This window comes from Myotis nattereri (assembly GCF_964212035.1).
Source record: "Myotis nattereri genome assembly, chromosome: 10".
Taxonomy (NCBI): domain Eukaryota; kingdom Metazoa; phylum Chordata; class Mammalia; order Chiroptera; family Vespertilionidae; genus Myotis; species Myotis nattereri.
The window spans coordinates 69710439-69734418 of NC_138085.1; the positions used below are offsets into that span (position 1 = coordinate 69710439).

Below are 23980 nucleotides of genomic sequence, written 5' to 3' on the forward strand. Positions count from 1 at the left end.
ACATCAGTTGAGCTCTCAGCTATTAAAATGTGTATACATGTTTTGGGGACACCTGTATATTATTCTATCATAAGCATAAAACTCCTGTTATGTCCAAGTTCACTGAGTGTGTGTGTGTGTGTGTGTGTGTGTGTGGCTTGTGCTTGTGGGACAAGGAGAAGAGATGATGCATGAAGATTCTGAGTTTCCCAGTGAGGTAGTTTGACACATCTATTGTAGCTTTTAGCTTTGCTTGGAGGCACAGATACAACATATATCAATTAGCTTTTGTCAATTATCGTTTCTGGTGTTCCGTCACCAAGGCCAAGTTCTAACGGGCGGGTAACCCAAGGAGAACCTGTGCCTTTGAAAGCTACTAAACGGCCTTAGTTCTGGGGGCAGATGTCCCTTCCTCCTCCCTGGGTTTGCCTCCTTTATGACACATGGCCTGAGGAAAGAGGCAACGGAAAGGTGTGGAAAGAGATAGAGAAGTAAATTCATTGCCCAGGATGGAAAGCTGATTTGGAATTAAATAATTCCCATGAAAAATGCATCCTGAAAATTAGGGAGTATAAGGCTATTAGGGATTTATCAGGAGAGAAGCACTCCACACGCGTGTTTTCATGGAGCTTATATTTCCCAAGTGAGCAAATGCCCAGCCGGGTGGGTGGGTCACCCCGGCGGAGACTGTTCCCTTAAGTTAGCCTTGGAACTCAGCCCATGCCCGGGTGCTCAGGGCCGGTAATGCCAGGGGAAGGCGGCGGCGGAGAGGCTGGGTTTGCACTCTGCATTCTGGGATGTTGTCTTTAGCGCTATGGGACTCCAGGGTGGCTGGAGTGCTCGGGGGAGGAGAAGGCATTGTTGCTGCATAGTACTCCTTTGGGTGAGCATATTACAATGTATATCTCTAATCTACTGTGAATGCTCATTTGGGGTTTTCCGGAGAGGGGCTCTTATGAACCAGGCCGGAAGCCTTTTAGTCTGTTTTCTCTTCTGATTGTTTTGTCCTGTGTCTCAGCAGTGTGATAAAGGGGGGGTGGGGGTGGGGGTGGGGGGGTGGGACTAGGCTGAACCTGGGAAGACTTGCGTTCTGTCTAGGATATCGCCAGACCCTTCAGCAATCTGCTGCCCCTTTCCTCCTGTAAGAAGAGAGAAGCAGCTCCGAGATGGTTATTAAGGTCACTTCCAGCTCTCCGCTGGCTGAAAATACCTCTGCCCAGGAGGACGTGTGCGAACTGACTTAGGAGCTGAATCCGATTGGAGGCTATTTCCAGATGCGTGACTCCCCCAGCTCAGCTCAGCTCCCCTCCCCCTCCCCCTGGCTTAATATTTCCCTTCACACACCTCCCTGCCCCCACGGGACACGAGGACCTGCCAAACCATTAGAGCTGCCCTTCGTCGCTGCCGCCGTGTCCACTCCTCCCGCAGCCTCCCCGGCACCCTTGTGCCTGCCACTCGGCAGAGGTCAGCAGACCCCCTGGCGGCTTAAGATACAAATGTAAGCTGGTGTGGCGCGGTCTCTGCTTATCTGAAGGCCCCAGGATCTATTAAGCACAGAACAGCAGAGCTGTTTGCTCCTGGACTTGGCACATCACGTGGAGGGCAGCCTGCCGCAAACTGGTGACCTGCCCACAGTTTTCACTTGGAATAAGGAGTTGGCACAGGCGGGCTTTCCCCTTTAAAACCCAGGGCACTGCCATGCTCGGCTACCGTTTCCCCCGGGGCTCTAGAGAGCCCCTGGCTTGGTCCGTGCGACACACCACATGGTCTCCGAGGCCAGAGGGAAGTTGAGCGGGAGTCCTTGGAATAGGAACAATCGCACCTTATAATTATGTGAGATTTTACAAAACGCTCTCACATCCCCGGCTCCCAGTGTCCTCAGTCGCCCTTGGGGTGAGGGGTCAAGGAAGGAAACTGAGGCCTGGGCAAGGTAATAGTTAGCAGGAGGCCTCGCTGTGTGAGCTGGGAGGTAGCGCACCTCTTCCAGTTACTACCTGGTCTTTGTGTACGGAACTCAAACTCCCTGAGCCTGGGTTTCCTCAGGGGAATAATAATGGTGCCAGGGTTACTGTGAGGGGGCCCATCCGCAGTCCGTGTCAAAGGCTGGCACAGTCTTTGTCCTCGGGTGACGCTGGGTGACTGTGTTAGTGGTGGTGACGAGCAGTCAATGGGTGTTGTATTGGGATCAGCATTAGCACACAGGCCCTGCCATGTCTTCACCGCTCCGCAGCCGTGGGTAAAAGCAGGCTGAGAGGCAGGGCGGAAGGATGACAGCTCCGGAGGGGGAGGGGGGATGTGCATGAGTTTGGAGAGGTCCTGGTTTAGCACCCTGTCTCTGTGTTGGGCTGCGCTCCAAGAACAAGGCAGGGCAGGGTGGAGGGAACAAGGCGGGCACAGAGCTTCCTGCCTCAGCCTCAGCCCCCTGCACCAACGCTTAACTTGTGCCTGAATGTCACACTTACTTTGAAAACTGGGAGGCAAAGTAAGCGATGAGGCAACTGCGATGCAGGCCTGGTGCAGTTCATACTTTTGAGATGCTGGGGAAAGAAGCCAAGGCCAGCAGAGGGAGTGACGGAAGGGCGGGGCCAGGAAGCGCAGAATGTGTCTGATGGGAGATGAAAAGAGCAGAGAGGAGATGACAGCTGTGGGTGGGAGAAGCTGTGGCAGGGAGGCTGGCTGCCGTGAGACAGTGGGATGGAGCTATGCGATCGGCGGGGGCCTGAGGGCGGCTGCGAAGCTAACTGAAGGCTGTGTGATGTGGCGGGAGAAGGGCTCTGCTGAGGCACCGGTTCCAGCTGGCCTAGCAAATGCCCCTGGTGGTTATCCTTGGTGTTTCTGATGTAACAAGAGGAAACTCGTATATTTGATTGGAGGTTATTGTATTCAGACAGCTCTCACCCTCTGCCCTCGCCTGACCCTCACAATGACCTTGAAGCTAGCCAGAGCAGGCATTGCTCCATCCTCCTGCCTCCCCACTCCTCCCTGTCTCTCCTTGATTCATCAGACAGATACGTGACTTATTCCTTCCTGGAGCCTCTCTGAGTCTGCCTGGACCGCCTCTCGAGACACCAAGCACCCACGTTCCTCTCCCCTGCCTCATCTCAGAGCAAGCCCTGCCGTTCACCCTTTGACCCCAGCCCCAATCCTTGGAGTCCTATTCGTCTCTTACCTCATTTTGTTGAGTCTACCTCCTAGATAGCTCTTGACCCCTGACCTGGCCGCCATGCTCATTTGCTGTCCCCTCTCACCTGGGGGACTGCAGCAGGACCCAGCTTCCCTCCTACTTGCCTCTGGCCCCTCACCAGCCCATCCTCCACACCTCGTCCTCCAGAGCTTTCCAAGGGCACACACACCACTCCTCATCCAAAACCTTCAGTGCCATCAGCTCACCCCTCCTCTGAAGGCATGTCCACCCCAGCCAGGCCCGGGGTTTGCAGCTGCCTGCCTGCCTGTCCCTGAGGGTTCACGCCTCCAGATCTTTGCTGCTCTCTCAGTGCAGGCCCTTGCGCCTTTTGGGAATCCAGCTGGCGGGGTCCCCTCTCCAGGAAGACCTCTTGTCTGCTCAGGCTAAGTACTGTACCTACACCTCACTCCCATGCTCCCCTCTCAACAGCTCCTAAGCCGAAGTTGCAAGCACCCGTTTGCTTTCCCCTCTCCTTGGAGACCTTGAGCGACTTGGGCAGGGATGCTGATCTTTGTGTCCCTTCAGAGCCTCACACAGTGCCTGCACCCCGCCTCCTCCCCAGTGTCTGCTGAGTAAATATGAGTTTGGAGAGGTCCTGGTTTAGCACCCTGCCCCCTGTCTCTGAGTTGGGCTGCACTCCAAGAACAAGGCAGGGCAGGGTGGAGGGAACAAGGCGGTCGCAAACTACCTTCTGAAACATCAGGGTTTGGGAGTGCAGGCATGGAAATGAATTCTCAGAACAGAGGGGGAAATCTAATCACGGGAAATTTAAAACCGCATTCGCTCAACTAAGAATTCTCTGTTAGCACATAAATCTAAGACCATAATCAGCCAACTTTATTGAGCAAACTATCCCCCTGATGTGTGTTAGGCACCTTATATATGTTCTCTCAGTTAAGCCCCCCAATAACTTTGCTGTGATCCTGGTTTTAGAGATGAGGAAATTGACTCAGTCAGCTGAGCAACTTGCCCAGAGGAACTTAAAGTTGAAAAGGGGCTCCTGCCCACCGGGAAGACAGCACAGCCATGCGGACGGGGGTGCGGCCCCAGGCAGCCCGTGAGAAGTGCAGTGGGAGTAGCCGAACCTGGGTCAGACAGTGCACAGCAGTTAGAATGAGGCAGCCTTAGGAAGGAAGCTGGCAGGACGGAAGGTAGGGTGTGGAGGTTGTGGCCTGGGTTTGCGGGCGGAGGGAACTGTGGGGCAGGGCTGGGGGTTAACCTGATGGTGGAGGCCTTGAGATGTGGGCACGGTTAGCTTCAGGTAATTACTGAAGACAGAGTTGTGTGAGGAAGTGCAGTATGAAGCTTAATGTGGAAAATGGGGAGGAATGGGATGAAGGGCAGAGCCTGCAAGTGGAAGAACAGGCAGGAAGGAGGCTGTTACTGTCCAGCAGGCCGAGGAAGAGAGACTACACGGAAGCGATGGTGGCCGAATTTGGAGTAAATCTGACTCAGGGATGTGTTGACTGACCAGAGGGGCAGGAAGGTGTGGGAAGCCTTTGCCTTTTACCTTCCCACCCCAGACCTCCCAGAGGGGCGCACCCTCGTGATGTCCTGGAGAAGGAGACGTGGACACTTGCCCCGACCAGACCATTCCTGAGCTCAGTGTGCTTGGTCAGTGACATCTCCGGAGTCACTAGGCTGCAAGGCTTATCTCAGCTGCTTCAACCCGAGGACCTCTTCACCCACTAGGCAAAAGGAGGGAGACTTTTCTCTAATTCTTCAGTGGGAAGGTCTGGAAAATATCAGGAACCAGCTCCGAGACTGTCAAGGGGAGCCATCATTCTTTATCAGGTGACGGATAGCCCAGATTTGGGATTTCCATCTTTCCAGAACCTTCTCGCCTGAGGCCTTCAAGACCAAAGACGGAGAGAAAGGTCAGTATGAAATAAGGGTTTGCGAGCTGGTGAGTCGGATGACCGCCGGGGTCCTTCTGGTGGAACGTGTGAGAGCACAGGGCCGGGAGCCAGGCTCTGGCTTTCCACCAGGGCTCTGCTGCCCACTGACCGTGACCTCACAGTCTGCTCCGGAGAGGAGTCGCAGCACCTACCGCAGAGAATGACTGTGCAGATTCACAGCCCTTGAAGAATGCCTGAGACACAGCGAGGGTTCAATAAATGTTACCTATTATTGCTACTGAGGAATGTGATTCAAGCAGGGCTAAAATAAGACTGGAAGGAGCCCTGGTCTCAGACACTGAGAAATCTTTTTTAGGAAACATCTCACAAATAAGTGAAATTGGCCCTCTCCATGCTTGGGGCCCAGCTAGACTCAGCATTTGCCTTTTGAGCACACTCTGCCCTCATGTGCCCACACAGTTGCACATGCACATGCGTGCACGCAGCTGCCTTCTGGGTGGTGCTTGGTCGCACCTAACACAGAACCTGGTGGCGTCCCCAGAGAAGCCTCTTTGCAGCCCCCCGAGGACAGCTCATCTTCCCAGAGAGAAGGCACTGCCGCCTCCACCATTTTCACCAAATGTCAGTGTCCCGCTCACCTCGAAGGGGCTGGTCAGCATAAGAGGCCAAAGTTAGTTGTCTGGAAAAACAAAGGGGCCCTGGTGCAGACTGGAGCAATGGTCATTTCTAGGAGGTCTCAGCTCAGCCACAGGTGTCTGCGTTCTGCAAGTCAGGAGAGAGCCCAGATGGCACGTGACTACATGGGCAGCAGGAGAGCCTGAAAAGATATCGGACCAGAGAGTAGAAAACCAGACTGGCTCGTTAGCATCAAGGACAGAGTTGGAGCTGCCAGAACAAGGAGTGGAGATGGCGGGTCTTCTGGGCTCAGCATCCATGCTGTCTGCAGAGGGTGGCCAGACAGGCTCATCATTAGTGGAACAAACCCTAGATGCCATTTGGTGAGTTAGTACTGACGTGACCCAGGGAGCTGGAGGTGAAGGAAAGAATATGACAGACATTTTCTTAAAGTTAAATTTTACAATTTAAAGGGTTTTAAATTATTCTGAGATTGCAGACTTTTCTGGTATTTAAATACCCTTTCTTTTATGAAATAATGATAGTAGATGATGGGGTTTCTATAATATATTAGAGGCAAGATGCATGAAATTCATGCAAGGGGCACAGCCCTCAGAGCCCCGGCTTCGTCCGTTCAGTCTAATTAGCATATTAGATTTTTATTATTATAGATTCTTTCCTGCAGAGTGAAATGTTGCAAGCAATGGTCTCTATAATTTAAAAAATGTATATTTTTATTGATTTCAGAGAGGAAGGAAGCGGGAAAGAGAGAGAAACATCAATGATGAGAGAGAATTATTGATTGGCTGTCTCCTGTACACCCCCACTGGGGATTGAGCCCAAAACATGGCATGTGCCCTGACCAGGAATTAAACCATGACCTCCTGGCTCATAGGTTGATGCTCAACCACTGAGCCACACCAGCTGGGCTAATTTTTAAATTTTATTTTACTTATATGAAAGAACCCAACATCTGGGAACCAATATCTGACAACTAATGTTGAACTTTTAAATTGTATTATATACAAGCTAAGATTCAGGAATGACCGAGGGTAACAGCGCCCGATAGAAATTGATGGGAACCTCACATTTAATCTAAATTTTTTTCTGGTAGTCACATTGTTAAAAGAAAAAGAAATCAGTGAAATTAATTTTCATAATATATTTTATTTAACCCAGTGTACCTAAATAGTATCATTTCAACATATAAGCAATGTAAAAAAAATGTTTCTGAGATATTTTACATTCTCTTTTTGTACAAAGTCTTTGAAATCTTGTGTGTATTTGATACTTACAATGCATCTCCATTTCAACTCATCTCAAGTGCTCAGTAACCACATGTGGCTAGTGGCTCCGGATTGGACAGAGCGGGTCTGGGAGAAGAGAGTGATGAGCCTATCAGATAGGATTCAGTCTCTCTTGTCTTACTCAAGGAAGTCTCCTTTATCATCTTGAGGACTTCGGTATATGACAGGAACAGCCTGGCTTTTTTTTTTTTTTTTTTTTTGTATCCTGCACGCACCCTGACCAGGGCCTGGGTGGGGAGGAACCTGCAACCTAGGTATATGCCCTTGACCGGAATCGAACCCGGGACCCTTCGGTCTGCAGACCGACGCACTATCTACTGAGCTAAGCCAGCTAGGGCACATCCTGGCTTTTCAAACACGGCTGAGTATGCCCAGTGCAATAGAGAATGGGTCAGAGCTCTTCAGAGACACCGTGTGACTCCCAGATGTCTGCCCGGACAGCCTTAGCCCAGGCTCCCTGTTCTTGCCACGGTGGCTTCATACTCCAACTTCAGTTTTCGTGACTTATTTGGTCTTTTACTCTGACCTTGGTGTCCCACTCGGCTCACAGCTCTGCAGCTCAATGGAGCTGGTGTCACCCATAACTTAGCAAGATCCATTTCCCCCGGTAGCTTTGTCCCCATGGAAGCCTCAGCTGCTTCCTCCCCCCTCATTCCGTAGACATTTATTGTATGTCTGCTGTGTTTAGTCGCTCTGCTAGGTTACTAACTGAGGTTACAGCTGCAAATAAGTCCTTGCCTCCATTGCAGCTAACGTTCAGCAGAGGAGAGAGAAAAGTACATTGACAAGACTTGGCAATAACTTTCAGTGATGAGGTGAGTACAGGGTCCTGGGGGAGCCCATTGGAAAAGCCTTGGGAGGTCAAGCACTGCTTCCCAGGGGAAATAACTTCCCAGCCAGGATTAGAAGAGGAGAAAGGAGAGAGGAGAATGCATTTCAGACACATGGGAGGGAGGCGGCGCCTTCCTAGGCCCAAAGGGAGAAAGCAAGTCAGGCACAACCTGGCTAGAACGTGGAGGATGTGAAGAGAGGAGTCAGAAGTGGTGCCAGGTCCCTGGGATGGTAAGCTGTGATTAGGAGTTTCAACTTTATTTTGTGAGAAATTTGGACAGCCCTGGCTGGGTAGCTCAGTTGGTTATAGCATCATCCCGGTGCACCAAGGTTGCAGGCTTGATCCCTGGTCAGGGCACATACAAGAACCAACCAATGAATGCATAAATAAGTGGAACAACAAATAGATGTTTCTCTCTCTCAAATCAATAAAAAAATTTTAAAAAAACCCACAGAAATTTGGACAGTGTTGAAAAGTGATAAAGATTTGCAGTTTGAAAAGATCATTCTAGTTGCAGTGTCCAAGATAGATCGGAAGGGGATAAAGCCAGCTAGAAGTTGCTGCAGTAATCCATAAAGACATGATGGGAATGTGGAGCAACATCAGGCCCGGAGATGAAGATGGATGATCGACAGGCCCTACCATTACCTTGGAGGCCACCAGGAATCAATGAAGGGCCCTTTGGGGACTCTGGGAGCCCATGGGGAGTGGGGGTGGAGTCATGATGCAGTTGCATAGCTCTTCTACCAGGTACCCAAGAGAATTTACCTTTGGGATGTGAGAAACCTGGTAGACTTTTTTTGTTTTGTTTTGTTTAGTCGCTAAGAGTGCCTGTATTCGTTGTGTACTGCTGCATAACAAATTACCCCAAAACTTAATGGCTTATGCTGATGACGATGTTTACCATCTCACAGTTTCTGTGGGTCAGGAATTCAGGAATGGCTCAGGTAGGTCCTTCCTTCAGGGTCTCTTACAGGCACAATGAAGGTGCAGGCATCACAGGGCATGGCTGACCCTCTTCCAGGCACCCTCACGGGGTTGTTGGCAGGATTCAGTTCCTCACAGGCTGTTGGCCAAAGCCCACACCCAGGTCCTTGCTATATGGGGTTCCCCAGAATGGCAGCTTGCTTCACCAAAGCATGCACGCCAAAAAGACGGAAGTCACAGTCTTTTGTAATCTAATCACAAAAGTGACACCCCATTACTTTAGCTATATCCTGTTCCTTGGAAGCAAGTAGCCAGGTTCAGCTCACACTTATTGGGAGGAGGTCACACAAGGAGGTGGGGACTGGGGGCCACCAGCTGTCCATCACGGCGCCCAATCAACTTCTATGCAGCTCACTTCCCTGCCCTGCCCCCACTTAAACCCTCCCAGTATCCTGGAATTTAATAACATGCTCGGCAATTCAAAACGTGGCAAGTGTCGGGGAATAGCAGATCTCACTATTATTTTAAGTGTTTTTCATGGGCTGGAGGATTTCTGTAACATGAAGGAAGGGTGGCTATTAAAGCAGGAAACTGGGGCAGTATATGTTTATGAGGACGAACAAATTAATCTGCATGTGAAATCCCAGGGAAATTGACATGAAATAAAAATTTCATGCTTTACAGTGTATCAGTGTTGCCCATGAAATGAGATTAAAGGGAATTTCTGGTGTTACAGTCGTCATACATTTTGGACGGTTTGTGTTTTACCCTTCTAAAGAGTTGAGCTGGAACCTAGAGGCCAGTCGCAGATGCAGCATTTTATAGCTTGAGGTCTTCTCTCCTTCCCCATCTCCCCCCAAATAGCTAAGAGCAGGCTTCCTTACAGAATGAGCTGGGAATGCATTAGGTGTTCTCAGCTCTAAAAACTAAATCGATTCTAAATGCTGGCAGCATGTTCACTGTTCCTGTCCTCGGGGGACTGGCATTCTGGGAAGGTCCCTGGGCCAGGAGCTCTCCCTTCTCATCCTTTCTTCCTCACACACATCAGTTTTGGTGGCAGGAGAAATGAGGGGAGGAGGGAGGGAGGATGTACCCTGCTGCCTGCATCTGGGAATCCACAGATTGCTGCTCCTTAGGGGACAGACAGTGTTCTCCCAGGAAACCACCCCACTTTGTGTCACGTGTCTATATTCCCCTTGGCCTTTGTGGCCGTAGAGCTCAGGAAATGGGACACACGGAAAGAGAACGCCTTGGTCTCCTCTGCCTGGGTCTCAGCTCATAGTGTGCACTGCAGCTCCAGGAGTCAGAGGGACCAACCACAGCTTTCTGTTTAGGAGCAGCTGTTTATTAACCACCCCTGGAAAGGGGCCTCGTGGAAATCACATCTCCACTCACCTTTTCTGGCTCCATCTGGGCAGTAAGTAGGGGCCCCTGTTAGCATGTCCCTGTGGCCGCTCAGCCAGAGGTTTCCCGTCAGGGATGGCCTCCTGTCCCTCCCTTCTGGACAGGTCACTGCAACCGCTGGATTCCAGAGCGTAGTAGCAACTGCTGTTGGGGTGGTGATTTGAGTGTGGGCACAGAGTGAGCCTGCGTAACAGCTGGGTGCTGGGACCCGTGCTGGCACGCAGATGCTGTCGCCTGGTGATAGGACATCCAGCAAGCCAGGGGTCACTAGCTGCAGAGAGTGACCACTTCCCTTTGCCTCAGTGTCCTCATGAGTGACCCCATTGAACAGTAGCCCCTCGTCGGGCTGTTCGGAGCCTTCAGAGGTGCTCACTACAGTGCCTGGCAGTGGGGGTCACTGGGAATAGTTTTAAAGCATTCCCTGAGGTGGGTATTTTCACCCTTACGAACCAGGAAGCTAAGGCTTAGAGAAGTCAAGTCGCTGCCAGGCTCGCAGGGAGGAAGATTTGACCCCATGTGCCCCACCACAGGCCTGTTGGGGTTTCATTACCCCATGTGGCATGACCTTTCCCCTTTATGTGGCTGCCCTCAGTCTCCCCTCTGGGATGCCCGAACCCCTTCCAAGAGTTTGTCTTCTCAGACTCAGGGCCGTTGTCAGATCTGGAGGAGCCAGAACGGCTTTGCTTTGCGTGCATATCTGTAATAACAAAAGTGTAATATGCTAATTAGACTGGATGACCTTCCGGACGAAGCTGGGGTTGTGAGGATAGCTTGGGTGGCAGAGGGAAGCCGGTGCCGGCAGCGGAGGGAAGGAAGGCCTACTCTTGCACGAATCTCGTGCATTGGGCCTCTAGTTTTAATAATAATAATCAAGCTCTCCCCTGCTTCATAGTTACTGAGGCTGCCTCCCTGCCACTCCCTCCGATTTTGTGCTCCAGAATAAAATCCCCAATGTTTATACTTTATGACCACGTCTCCTCTTCCCTAAGGGCAGCGTGCTGTAGGAGGGAGACTTTGTCTGGGAGCCAGAGGACCCCGGTCCTTGCCCCAGTAGGCACCCTACAGGCCACCGGGGGCCCCTGCTGCCCATTGAGAAAGTGGGGGGGGGAGGGGTGATCCTCATAACACTGTTTACAGGCTGCTGTCAGTTTAATGAGCTTGTGCAGTAAAAGGAAAGGCATGTACATAGCTTTATATTTCTGTGTAACTGACAGTGATCCTCACTAAGTGAGTTTCTGACATGCCCGGATTGGCACGTGTGCAGGGGTGGGGGGTAGGGGTGGCAGGGAGCAGTGATTGGCTGGTGGAGAGATGGGAAGAGACGAAAGAGGGAGAAGTTCCAACCCCAGGCCAGGCGTGAGCATCTCGGAGCCCCCTCTGGGAAGCAACCTCTGCCAATAAGTGGCATTGAACACTCAAGAAGTTGGTGGTTCAGGAAGCATTTTGAGACCCAGCTGAACTTAGGAAAATGAAGAGTCTTCATAGACTCTTACTTTAAAGAAAAAAAGAAGCCGCTGGTGGAAAATCAGCTGAGAGGGGTGTGTATTATTCAGGAGCTTCTGTGGCAATCGGGACGGCAGCCCGGGGCTGGCACCTGTCTCTCAACACAGCGGTGGTCCCGCCCTTCCTCCTTGGCCCACCCCCACGCCTATCCTTTCTGCTCACTGGCTCTCCTCTCCAGCGAAACCCCCGGGGTCCTTAATAAATTATAAACATGCTTTCTGGTCCGTCTGCCGGCGCCAAATCTCAGTGTTGGCAGCCTTTCTCATTCCCCTCGTGTCCCTAATAGATCTCGCTGTTTGATTAATCTTTTAGATTGCTCTCGCAGAGAGCCGCCTCTCCTCACTGCGTCAGATTGTAAGAATTTTTCTCAGCCCTTGGCTTTGTTGCTGCCTGTGTCCTGTGCTCGTCTGTAGGCAGGGCTGTGGCCCATCTGGGCTTCAGAGGGGAGGTGGCTGGTGCACAGGGCTCAGGCAGGTGCGCCCCACCCAGCACCAGCCCCTCCAGCTCTGTGCCTTAACCAGGGTGGGTTCACAGTGGGACACTAGGGACACTTGCCAGGTGAGAGGTCACGGGACCTGGGTTCAGCTCATCGCAGACACTCTGCTGGTGTGTGACCTTGAGCAAGATTCTGAGCCTCAGTTGTTCTTATCTGTGGAGTAAAGGTTCTCAGAGGCTGTCATGACATCAGACACAATAAAGGATGACTCCAGGTACCTGGAGCCGTGAGCAGGGGCAGGAAGCAGATAGTGCTAAGTCCCAGGAGCAAGATGCCCATGCCTTTGAGGTCTAAGGCACCGCCTGGCTACCTGCCCTCCCAAAGCCTGTGCATGGTCCAGGCGCTTACAGAATTCCTGATCCTTGTGCATAGGATGCTGGAGGGCTGCGGCCCAGGAGAGAACAACCCAGGCTTGTTACGCCACAAATTTCTGCCCAGTTTAGGAGACTGGCCTGGGCTCTCTCCAAAGCCCCTTCCTCTTCTGGACTATGACTTCGTGGCTCTCATTCAGAAATACTGAACACTGCGCGGAGGCTGGTTCGGCCTCAGTGTGATGATTCTAGCTGCTGTTTACGCAGCATCTGCGGGACACCAGGTGTTTTGCCTGCAATGCCTGCGGTCTTCAGGACAAGCCCAGGAGGGAGGTGTTTGTCCACATTGTATATATAGGTGACAACATTGCGGCTCAGAAGGTAAATGACGTGCCCAAGGGCACACAGCAGTGCCTGGCAGACCCAGGATTCAAATGGACATCACAGCGCAGGTTCCCCTCTCTGACATTGATGCCACCTCCTTTGCTCGCTTTCCTCCTCTAGCCTCCCAGCACCCCTCACCCACTATTGCATTGGCCAGTCCACTCACCAAAGATGCCTCTCCAGCCCCTGCAAGATCTGATTCCACCCAATGGAGGAGGAGTCTGCGGATTTGAACTTGATGCTATAAATGAGTTACTATTTGTCAGCCACCTATTAATAATCTGGGGCGGGGAGGAGTCTACAAGTGAAAAACTTGTCTCCACTTTCCAGATAAAGAAACTGAGGCTTAGAAAGGTAAATTCGGGTCTGCAGCCACAGCTTGAGCTTCAGTTGCAGCATATTTGTGACCTTCCCTTTAAATCGACCATGCTATTGAGAGTCAGCCTTAACCAAAGCTTTTGATTACTGATGCTGTGAGAACCTTTAGCAGGAGAGCCCTGTCTTACAGATGAGCGCACAGCAGCCTGGAGAGGCAGGTGGTCTGCCCAGGGTCCCACAGCTGCCATGGTGCCCGGACCCTTGTGTGGGAGGGTGGTCCTGATCCCAAAAGTTCTCTCAGTCTTCGCTCTTTAGGGGAAAGGGTTCAGAATTACCAGTGAGGCCAAAGGGACGTCAGGCCCACTGGCTTAGGAATGAGGCTCTTAAGTATTTTAGGCCACAGATTTCTTTGAGAATCTACATAAAACTATGCACCATCTCCCTACAAAGGGCGGGAGCACATTTGCATACGCAGCTTTCAAACAATTTCAAAGAGTTCACAGCCCCCTTGAAATCCATCCTTGGGTTTCTGGACCCCAAATTAAAAACCTAGGGAGAAATTGGAATATGAAGAAAGGAAATGTTTAACTCACCAAACCTGATATTTACTTCCTGTTTAATATCCCTCCGTGTGATTGGACAGCCCCCGAAAGAGCAAGAAGCAGGGACAGCCCCTGGTGGCACCAGCCCCTCTCGGCAGGTTTATTTTCGTTATTATAGTAATTTCTGGGCTGTGGGCTACAGTTTTCACTTGCAGAAAGGTACTAAATTGAAGGTACCCCAGATGTAATTGTCATACGAAATGATCCTGGACACGTGGAAATGAATGCTTTTTTGAGACCAGGTTCTATTATTTATGCTGGGGGTTGAGGGCTCAGCTTCTGTATACTTGCCAGATGTTGGTGTGTGGGGCAGGAGGTCGGGGTTAGCATGGTGGGGCTCTGCCAGCTGGATGGACCCGGACTGGGGAGCAGAGCCCAAGATTTGGGGGCAGGTTTGTGCGGCTCTAGGAACCACTGGGTACTAACTGGGGTGTGGGAGAAATCCCACATTTATGTTCTGAATCTCAGGTTAATTTGGCTCCAAGCCCAGGTTCCCCAGGGTGATAGGAAATTGAGCTTCAGTCATTTTCGGAGCGTCCCTGCCCCTGGTCGGGCTGGGTGAGGCCCTGGGGTCTTGCCCCATTGGACGCCAGGCATCTGTCCTTGCTGTTGATCAACACGATGGCCGTGGTCCCGGTCCCTGCCATCTGCTTTGCCCCCAAAGGTCATAGCTGTCTCCTGTCTTTCTTCCCCAGATGCACGTTGCTGATGTACTGCAGGGACCTGCCTCCCACCAGCATCATCATCACCTTCCACAACGAGGCCCGCTCCACCCTGCTCAGGACCATCCGCAGGTAGGACAGTCTGCCAGGCTGCTCAGCCAGCCTGAGCCAGCACTTGGTGAGGGCTCGTTTGCTTGCTGGGGGGGACTGGCCTTGTGATAAGAATATCAAGTGTTTCTAACCACCCACCAGGCATTGTTCAACACACTCCAGGTGCATCTACTCGGTCACTCCTCACAGCTCCCAATCCACAGGGAAAGATGGAGGCCTGAGGTGTTGAGTAACTTACAGAAGGTCGCTGAGGGTCATGGAGGGCCTGGTAGAGTCCTGCCCTTGGCTACTGTGTTGACCGCCTCTCGAATATGAGTTCTAAGTTCATGGCTGCCGAAGGAGCGGAAGCCTGAGAGGCTGAGTATGTACCCGCCCCCAGCATCAGGCCGGGATTAGAACTGGGGTCTGCCAAGTGCTGCCTATCCCAGCACCTGCCTCTCCACAGCCTCCCACACCCGACAGGGCCGATGGTGCAAACCGGAGCAGCCCGACGGTAATGGCTAACATTTGCTTTCTCAGCCACCACTGTTTCAGCCCTGTTCCCTCTTGGGCCTCTCCATCCATCCTCAGGGCCTAGTCTGGGCCCTGCCATTGCTCTGATAGGTAGGGCCTTGCTTGTGTGGCCTGTGGCCTGCATGCATGTTTGATATGCAGAAGTTCCAGTGTTTTCCCCGTGCAGAACCCTCCTTAAAACACAGATAGGCCCCAGAGACCTGGCCGGGAATTTTTTGCCAGGTTCTTAGGAGGTCCTTGTTGTTTTGACTCCCCTTCTCTGTGCCTAAGAAGGAGACAACCAAGCACAGCAAAGTCTCTTGTCATTTCAATCAATAAGCCACACCTTCTCTCTCTCCTTGCCCCACCTGCATGGCTATTGGCAGGTGGGGAAGCACCCAATGGCAGGAGGGAGTCAGCAATAGGGTCCCCCTGATGGCGGGCACCAAGTCTTCTGTGACACCTGTCACTCATGATGAGTGTCCACTGTGCAGGGTCAGTGTATCCCTTTGAAGGGTAGGGAGGGACCTGCCCAAACACACAGGCTTCAGTCCCACATTCCCCTCTGTCCACGGAAGCAGCTCTGTCTGCTGCCCAGATGTCCTGGTGACTGGCTGGCTGGGTCCTTCCACCAGCTGCTTGCCCTGTCTGCCCTGGCTTCTGCGTCCATCCCACAAGCCACCTGATTTGAATTCTATTTCCAACAAAACTTCAGCTTTTGACAAGAAAATGTGCCGGTCACTGTCAGGTGTCACCGCGAGTCTCACAGTCGACTAATAACTTACCTTTCGGACTTGCAAGCAGTGTGGGGTGGGTATGTAGGGGGGTAGGGGGCGAGAGGTGGTCCCATTTACCCGGGTCTGTTCTGGTGAAGGGAGAACAGAGGTTTGGGGCCTTGCAGGCAGAGCAGCATACGGCAGCAGAGGTACTGGTTCCCAAGTGCCAGCCACAGCCCGCCACACATGGCTGTGTCTGGGCGTGTCCACTGGATATTTCCATGAGGACACTGTAGCCTCTGAGAGAAGCTCCTTCCCAGGATGGCTCCTCCTCCTTCAAGGAGTCTTCTGATGCCAAACACCTCTGACCTCCTCAACACACTTGCTCGTTCGTACACACTCACACACAAACTCACACACATACACTCACATACACTCACTCACACTCTCACCATTAGGGGACTGCGATCTGGGCCAGCCCTTGATCAATGTTAGCCATCCCTCTCTCTGCACACCTAGTGAGCACTCCAAAGACAAGAGGCTGAGGGGTTCTTAAAGGACACCACACTTAGAGTCTGAGGACCTGGGGTCAAGTTTCTGCCCAGCCACTTCCTAGCCTTGTGACCGTGAGCAGGTCAGGAACCAGATCGGTAAAGGTGGTGGTAAAAGTGTACTCGATGTCTCAAGTTCTGTCACATTCCCCACAATAAACCTTCCTCTTGGGGTTGTCTCGGGAACATTTTGGGGGTGTTATAACATGGAGGCTGCAGGCCCCCCCAGCTTCCCTGTTTATGTTCTTGGGAGCACTTCAGCTGCTGCCCTCAGACTCAGCCCTTTTCGTTCTAAGACATATTTCTCCTCTTCCAGCTGCTCCTCCACCTCTTCATTATAGTAATAACGATACTTTATAGTAACATTAACATGTTAAATGTACACTGAGCTTTAAGTCTACAGAGCGCCTCACTTCAGTTGGGGCCCCAGTTGGAGTCTGAAGTCCGGGTGTGTGTGGTGAATGGGGGACAGGGGCCAGGACTCTCCTTTCAACATCCTGTGGTTCTGTGTGGAAGTGGGAGGCAGCCAGGGCTGTGGTCCCAGTGCCTCTGTCCCCCGGCCTGGAGGTCTGTCTCCGACGTCCTGGTGCCCTGTGCTCTGGGAGGGGGCTTGGGGCCATCAACAGAGTTTTCAGAGGGTAGCCATGAAGTGCCAGACCACACCCGATGCTGGGCATTCTGCGGAGAGCCGTGGACCTGTGTGCTGCCTCTCAGACTTCCGATGTAAGCCGGGCCCCTGGCTCAGGCCCCAGTGTAATGCACACAAACTGCAGATTGGGGGCCTGAAAGCCACGTGTGAACAGACTTGTGTTTACATCAGCAGCAGGCTGGATGGAAGTGGGTTTTAGGGAGGGAGGCAAGGAAGATTATTTCTAAATGTTTTTGGTTTTTTAAGATATATTTTATTAATTTTTTACAGAGAGGAAAGGAGAGGGATAGAGAGTTAGAAACATCGATGAGAGAGAAACATCAATCAGCTGCCTCCTAAACACCCTCTACTGGGGATGTGCCCGCAACCAAGGTACCTGCCCTTGACTGGAATCGAACCTGGGACCTTTCAGTCCGCAGGTCGATGCTCTATCCACTGAGCCAAACCGGTCAGGGCGAAGATTATTTCTAGAAGCTTCCATGGCCAGGTATCACTAACTCCTTGGGATTCTGAACCTCCTTCCACTACTGAGAAGGGACTGACTGAGAATCACTTCCCATCACTTCACTAGAGATGAAAGGGTCTTCTCTAAGGCACCTTTCATCTTTAATGTTCTAGAATTCTGATGGCTTTGCTGCCAGGCCCTCAGAAAGGAAAGAGGCTCAAGGAACTGGGGGTGGGGAGGTGGGGGTGGGACACTGTTCCTCTCCTCCCTCCTCCCAGCACTGGGCCAGGTCTTTGCCTCTCTGCTCACGCGTGCCCAAGCTCTCTGGCCTGAGCTCCTGAGTTAGCTGGAGGGCGAGGGGCTGGGAAGACCCCTATGGGACCCTCAGAGCCAAGTAGAAGCATGATGGGGTGGGCAGTGGGGGGAGGGAGAGAATCACAGCCTAGGTGAGTGAGGGGACTTCTCTCACTTAAGGAGAGAGAAAAACCTGGCAAAATGGTTTATCTTTGGTGTTGCAGCAGGTCCCTGTGTATATGTGAAACCCAGCGTTGTCCCTGTCCTTGGGGGCCTCTTTTGGGAGCTCTGGAGCCCACATGATCAATACTTCATATCCCGAGTCTCTCACTGTCGCTTCTTTGTAAAGTCCTAGATTTAGAGGAGCAATTTATCAGGTTAAGGTGGTTAAGAAATCGGACTCTGGGGCCAGATTTGGCTGCTCTGCCCTTGCCAGCTACGTGACCCCGGGCCAGCTCCTTCACCTCTCTGCCTCAGTTTCCTTTTCTGCAAAACAAGGACTCCTGGTAATAACTGCTTTGCATGATTGTGGAGAAGAGTAAATGAGCTCAGGCAGGTGAAGGCCTTGAAACAATACCTGGTTCCAGTTGAGCCTGTACAGGTGACAACAGGTGATGCACCCCCAGTGGGTAGGCAGCAGTGCAGAGGGCTTGTTAAAACACGGTTTCTTGGGCCCCATCCCCCGATATTCTAGCTCATGAGTCTGGAGTGGGGCCCCCAGGTGACGCTGATGCTACTGGCTCTGGGATCACACTTTGAGACCAATGTCATGACTGTCAACACTCAGATTGCAAGAGCAGCGGCTGTGCACCAGGCACAGTGCTAAGCGCCTTTCATGCAGCTGAGGGAGTGGTGGTGCTGCGGGCTCAGTACTCACTGGAGCTCCCCAGCTGGTGAATGGAGGCTGGACAGGTTCAGGGCCTCAACCCACGCCAGTCTGCTCCAGAACAAGTCAGCTTCTCAGCCAGCCTTAGGTCTTCATTCAGCTGGTATTTATGGAGCGTTTGATAAACCCCGCCTGCATAGAGACCGTGGAGTTCACAAAGCAATTTCAAATACATTTCCTCATTTCATACGCACAAAAGCCTGTGAAGTAGGTCAAGTATTAATATCGCCTGCCCTTACAAGGAAAATGTAATTACAGATGGAAAGGAAGGCGGCCTGGCGTCTCGTTCAGGATTGCACAGCTAGTCGGCGGTGGGGGCCTCCTGGCCTCCCACGCTGCCCACACCGCCATGCCCACCTCCTCTCCGGGTGCCCACGTGGGCTCCACGGTTAGGGCAGCAGGCAGAAAGCAGAAAGTGTAGACGCTGCCTGCACAGCGTCCTGGTGCGGGGATGTGAGCTGTGTCTACAGGAAACTCAGGTGTAGCAGGATTCCCAGGCACACGGTGACCTGGATATGCCAGGGAGGTAAGCCCTCCCTGCCGTGCTGAGGCTGCGGAAGGAGAGGGCCTGGAACAGCCCCGGGGCGGGGCGCAGAAGCAGGGGAAAACATGGCTTTGTCATGGAGGGTGCTGGCGCGGCGAGCAGGCCAGAGAAGTGATGAGAGCAAAGGGGCCAGGGGGGTGGGCATGGGGATGGACTGTGCGGAAGGGACGGCCCCCTGGGCCACCCTGGACCTTTCTCCTCCACCGGCCACCCTGGGGCCCAGAGCACCCGCCCAGCCCAGCCCAGCGCCACTTTCAGGAAGCCCCCCACCATCACTCCAATTGCTGTGATCAGAGGAGCAAAAACAAGCCAGGTGTTACCAGGAAATGGTCTAATTAGCACTTACTGCTGATGATTTCTTTCTTTCTTTTTTTTTCTTGTTTAAACCCTGGGCATTTTTTATTCGCTAATCATCTCTCAGTTCAACCAGCACAGAGCCACATGCGATTTACCTTTTGATGTTCGCAGAAGAGAACTCTTGAATTTCAAAGAGCCGGCAGGGATTTGGGGAATCGCATGCAGAAGTTGCTGCCATAATCAAACCTCATTAGAGGGTATTCTTCAGGCAGGTTTTCCCTTTCTCGCTGCCTCCCTCCCCCACCCCTCCCTCCCTGATTAGCCACTGTTTGTTGAGTTTGCCTGTGTTTTCTCTCCAAAGATCACCCTGAGGTGGTGAGGGTCTCCTCCCGCCACCTGCTGGCCCTCCTGGTTCCCACCTCCCACCTGAGGGCTCAAGGCTTGGTGTTGGGGCTCCTCTGTCTACCTGACACCCGTTGCCATGGTGAGAGTTAAGGCTTCATGAATAAAGGTAGCTCGAGGCAAGGATCTGCCCCGAGCCTTCTTAGAAAGGTGTCTCACCAGAACCAGGGCTGAGAGGAGGGACGTGGGCAGCGCCTCGGCCCATCCGATGCCCCTCCCCAACACATGGATAGCTCCAGGCGTTCTATGGTGGATGGTACTGCCCAGGAGTACTTCTGAGGAGCCATGTGGTTTGGGGTGTTCAGGAGAAGTGGGATCCAGCCTGACACTCAGAGTGAACTCCAAAACCCAGCCTTGCCCTGGGGATATAGAGCCACAGCACAGGAGGGTAAATTAAGTCAATTCAAAAAATCGTGATGATACACAAAATAATAATAATTGCTACCAAGTTTCATCATTTATTGCCAGACACCCTGCTAAATGCTTTAGATACATTTCCTCCTTTAGTCCTTTAGCTCTCCCAACAGCCCTGTGAAGTGGCTACTACTACATTTATCCCCATTTATAGATGGAGTACTTTACTGCACAGAACAGTCAAGTGACTCACCCAAGATCGCACAGCTTGTCGTAAGTAGCTGCTAGACCACAAGCTTCTGGAAGGCAGAGCTTATGTCTCTTTTGTTCCTCATCACACACCCCGTGCCAAGCACATAGTAGGTGCGCACTAAATGTCCCTGGAGGGGGTGGTAATGGGCCAAGGGGCTGTGCTGGACTCTGGCAATGAAGAGGTAACCTGACAAGGATATGACCTGTCCCTGAGGATATGACCAGGTCCAGCAAAACCAACCCCCAGTCAGGCAGCAGTGCAAGCTGCGGGAAGCGTCAGATACAACTGCTGAGGAATCCCCGAGGAGGAAGCAATTAATTCTCACTAAGTGGCTGGGAAAGCTATTAGAGAGGAAGTGACATTTGAACTGGTCTCCTGGCAGAGGATGGGCATTCCAGCCGTGGCCGCAGTAGGGGGACAGGCTCTGCGTTACTGGGCGTGAGCAGGCTGGAAACGGGGGCTGGCTCCAGGCTGTGACAGGCGGCCTTGAAGAGCATGCTGAGGGTTTGGGGTGTAGGTGGTGGGGAGCCACAAAGGAGGGGTTGTCAGATTATTTGTCTGCATCAGCAAAGACAATCTCACATGACTGGAGATCAGAAAACTTGCTCCGGGGGACCCAGGAGGACGGCCTGGGCAGGTCAAGGCTACCGTAATAAACTGTACAAGAGGTCGGAGCAGGTGTAAGAGGTGACAGTGATGCGAGTCACATTTGCAAGTCGAACCAGCCCATCTTTCTTGGTCACTGGTTTGGTGTGGAGGTTCAGGGAGTGGCGGGGGGGGGGGGGGTTGAGGATTACTCCTGCATTTGCCTTGGTGCCAGGTGAGTGGTGGTGGCATTCACTCACTAAGACAGAGTTCTCTGCCAGTGGTCACGGGGGAGCCAGGGGCCTGGACAAGCCCTTTATCTGCTCTTTGAGTTTTTCTTTCTCAAATGCAATGGTATATGTTTTAAACTCAATTTAATGCACATATTTGCCATTAGACGTCATAATGATCTTCCCTCTTCCCATCTCTCAGTGTGTTAAACCGCACCCCTATGAATCTGATCAAGGAAATCATATTAGTGGATGACTTCAGCAATGACCGTAAGTAGCATCGCTCCCTTGCTCTGTAGACACAAATGTCTGTCCCAGCCCCTCAGTACCAGGCAGGGGCGAGCCCAGGGTTCTCGGGGGATGTAGGAAAGCCTAGGTTTATAGTAGGAGTGGAGCCTTTGAGTGTCCAAGCAGGGCTCAAGAAGGAGATAAGCCTTACCTTTGTAAAACAGCCTCTTGGGTTCTCTGCTATAAGCCCGTGAGGACGTAAGCAGGTACATTTAGTAGATTCTTGCCTGGGTTGGTGTGTGTATGCATATGTGCACACCTGGATGTACACACAAGCGTGTGTGTCACTGCTCCTTAACCTACATTCCTGGACGTAGGAATTCGACCTTCAAAGGATTGACCCTGATGCTCAGAGCCCAGAAGCAAATATATCACCAGAGATTCCCATGTGGGATGCGTGATCAACTGCTAGCCTGCGCTGAGGAGACCACACCCTCTCCCTTTCATTCCTACAGGAGGACCAGGTGGGCTCTGTCTTTGGCATCCCCTGGTGGGACATCCCATCAGCTGGCCACGACACAGTGAGACCTGCCTCCTTCCAACCCTGCAACCTATTGGTCATTGCTATTTCCTAGTCGTCCTGTCAAAGCACCTGGGCCCCACCCAAATTCATATTCCAAGTCTACTGTCCCCAAGAAAAACTTGACACCTGTGTGCTCAGGGTCAGTCATTATAGAAACATTGTTAGGCTTCAAGTATTAATAGTGCCTCTTCTGAGAGCCATGGGTACAGTTCCAGGCAGTCAACCACACCCAGGCAGGCCTGCCCCTCCCCACTGATGAACCAGGGGAAGCAGGCAAGGGCCACTGGGGGCAACTCCAAGTCCAGGAGGGTGGAGCCTGTCCCCACCAGAGCTGATGCTGGATGCTGGAATAGGAGGCACTGCTATGCTGGGATCTGCTGTAGGAAGGCTAGAAACCCACATCTGTGACAGAGCCTCGGAACCTTGGGAATGATACATAAGTGGGCTGTGCACCAGGTCCACAGGGACTCGCATCTGCAACTCAGGGATCTGATCTCCTTTCCCTAGTGAAGAAGGGGTTGGAGGTGGGGAGGCACTCGTCCTGCTGGGAGGCAGCCTGGCACTGAGGCTGCAGAAGGGAATGCTGCTAGTTCAACTTAGAGGCAGAATAGCCTGGTGGTTAGAGTGTGGACTCTGGAGCCAGACTGCCTGGCTTCAAATCCTAGACCTGTCACTCACTCTTACTAGGGAGGTGCCTTGGGCAGATTATTAACCTCGATGTGTCTCCTTTTCCTTGACTATAAAATGGAGATAACAATAGATGTGGTTTATATAAGAATTTAAATGTAAATACCTTCAAAGGGCTTATAATGGCACCTGGCCCCAAGAAAGCATGTGTGAGTCTTTGCTGTCACTCAGTCGAGTCCGAGCCAAGCAGAGAGGCTAAGGTTGGTAAACCAATGAAGCAAAGCCGAACTGGTGGGAATACGATCTAGAGTTCAGAACCAAGGCATGGTGAGCCTATGGAATTCTGGGAAGCAGGCAAGCTAGAGGATGACTCTTGGCAAATGCCTGAGATGGGCTCCCTTGCCCATCCTGGCCCCTTTTCCTGTGTGATGGAAAGTTGGACCAGCTCTGTGTGATGGAAGACCCTGTGGATGGACTCCTTAATTAATAGGGTCTCTAGTATTGAGAGTCCTTGGTCTGAAAGGAAACTCTAAAATTCATCCCATTCCGTCTCTGGCCACCCAGCAGTGTTTTCCGGACCCCACTGAAATGAACTCTTGCTTTGAGTGATGTGGAGGAGAGGAGCAATGTCCCCAGGCGACCGTGCCCGGAACTCCCATCTGGAAGTGTTTTCTAACCAGTGTGCAGGTGCTGCTGTGTGACTGACCTGCTCCATAGAGGCCGCCTTGAGCCACTCTGCATGGACCAGGCCACATCATATATTGATAGCCATGGTCGGTGCCCCTGCTGAAGGTCCCAGGAACCCTGAGTCAGGGCGGGGCTCTGCAGTCGGTGGTGGGCACTGCAAGCAGGGCTGCCTCACCTATTCTTCAGGCCCACCTCCATCCCGGTGCTCACTTCACATAACCTGTTGTCTTTGCAGCTGGTGACTGTGAAGAGCTCATCAAGCTGCCCAAGGTGAAATGCCTACGCAATGGCCAGCGGGAAGGTGGGTCTGTGCAGCTGGCGGGATCTGGGGATGTGACCGGGGGTGGGGAGGTTGGTATTAGGTGTGTGCATGTTTTGCGGGTGTTCTGTGTATGGGGAGAATGCCAAGTGGTTCCTCTGTGGCCCTGCTGTCACCCACTTGGCCTTTTGTCCCCTCTCAGGTCTGGTCCGGTCCCGGATCCGAGGCGCTGATGTTGCCCAGGGCACCACTCTGACTTTCCTCGACAGCCACTGTGAGGTGAACAGGGACTGGCTCCAGCCACTGCTGCACAGGGTCAAAGAAGTGAGTGAGACCGACCGAGGGGCACATGGATCCCTGTGTCCCCATCTTCTCCAGGCTCAGTCCTTCCCATGTGCCCACAG

The 23980-nt window shown here is 52.4% G+C and overlaps 1 protein-coding gene across 1 annotated transcript in view; it reads left to right on the forward strand.

The window, feature by feature from the left end:
- The window catches only part of GALNT14 (polypeptide N-acetylgalactosaminyltransferase 14), a 187150-nt gene that overhangs the window by 127625 nt on the left and 35545 nt on the right, over positions 1-23980 (forward strand). Inside the window, exons 3-6 of the mRNA XM_081100654.1 lie at positions 14417-14515; positions 21395-21462; positions 23553-23618; positions 23779-23900. Of these exons, the coding sequence (XP_080956780.1) occupies positions 14417-14515; positions 21395-21462; positions 23553-23618; positions 23779-23900 (355 nt within the window). The remainder of the gene's footprint in view (positions 1-14416; positions 14516-21394; positions 21463-23552; positions 23619-23778; positions 23901-23980) is intronic.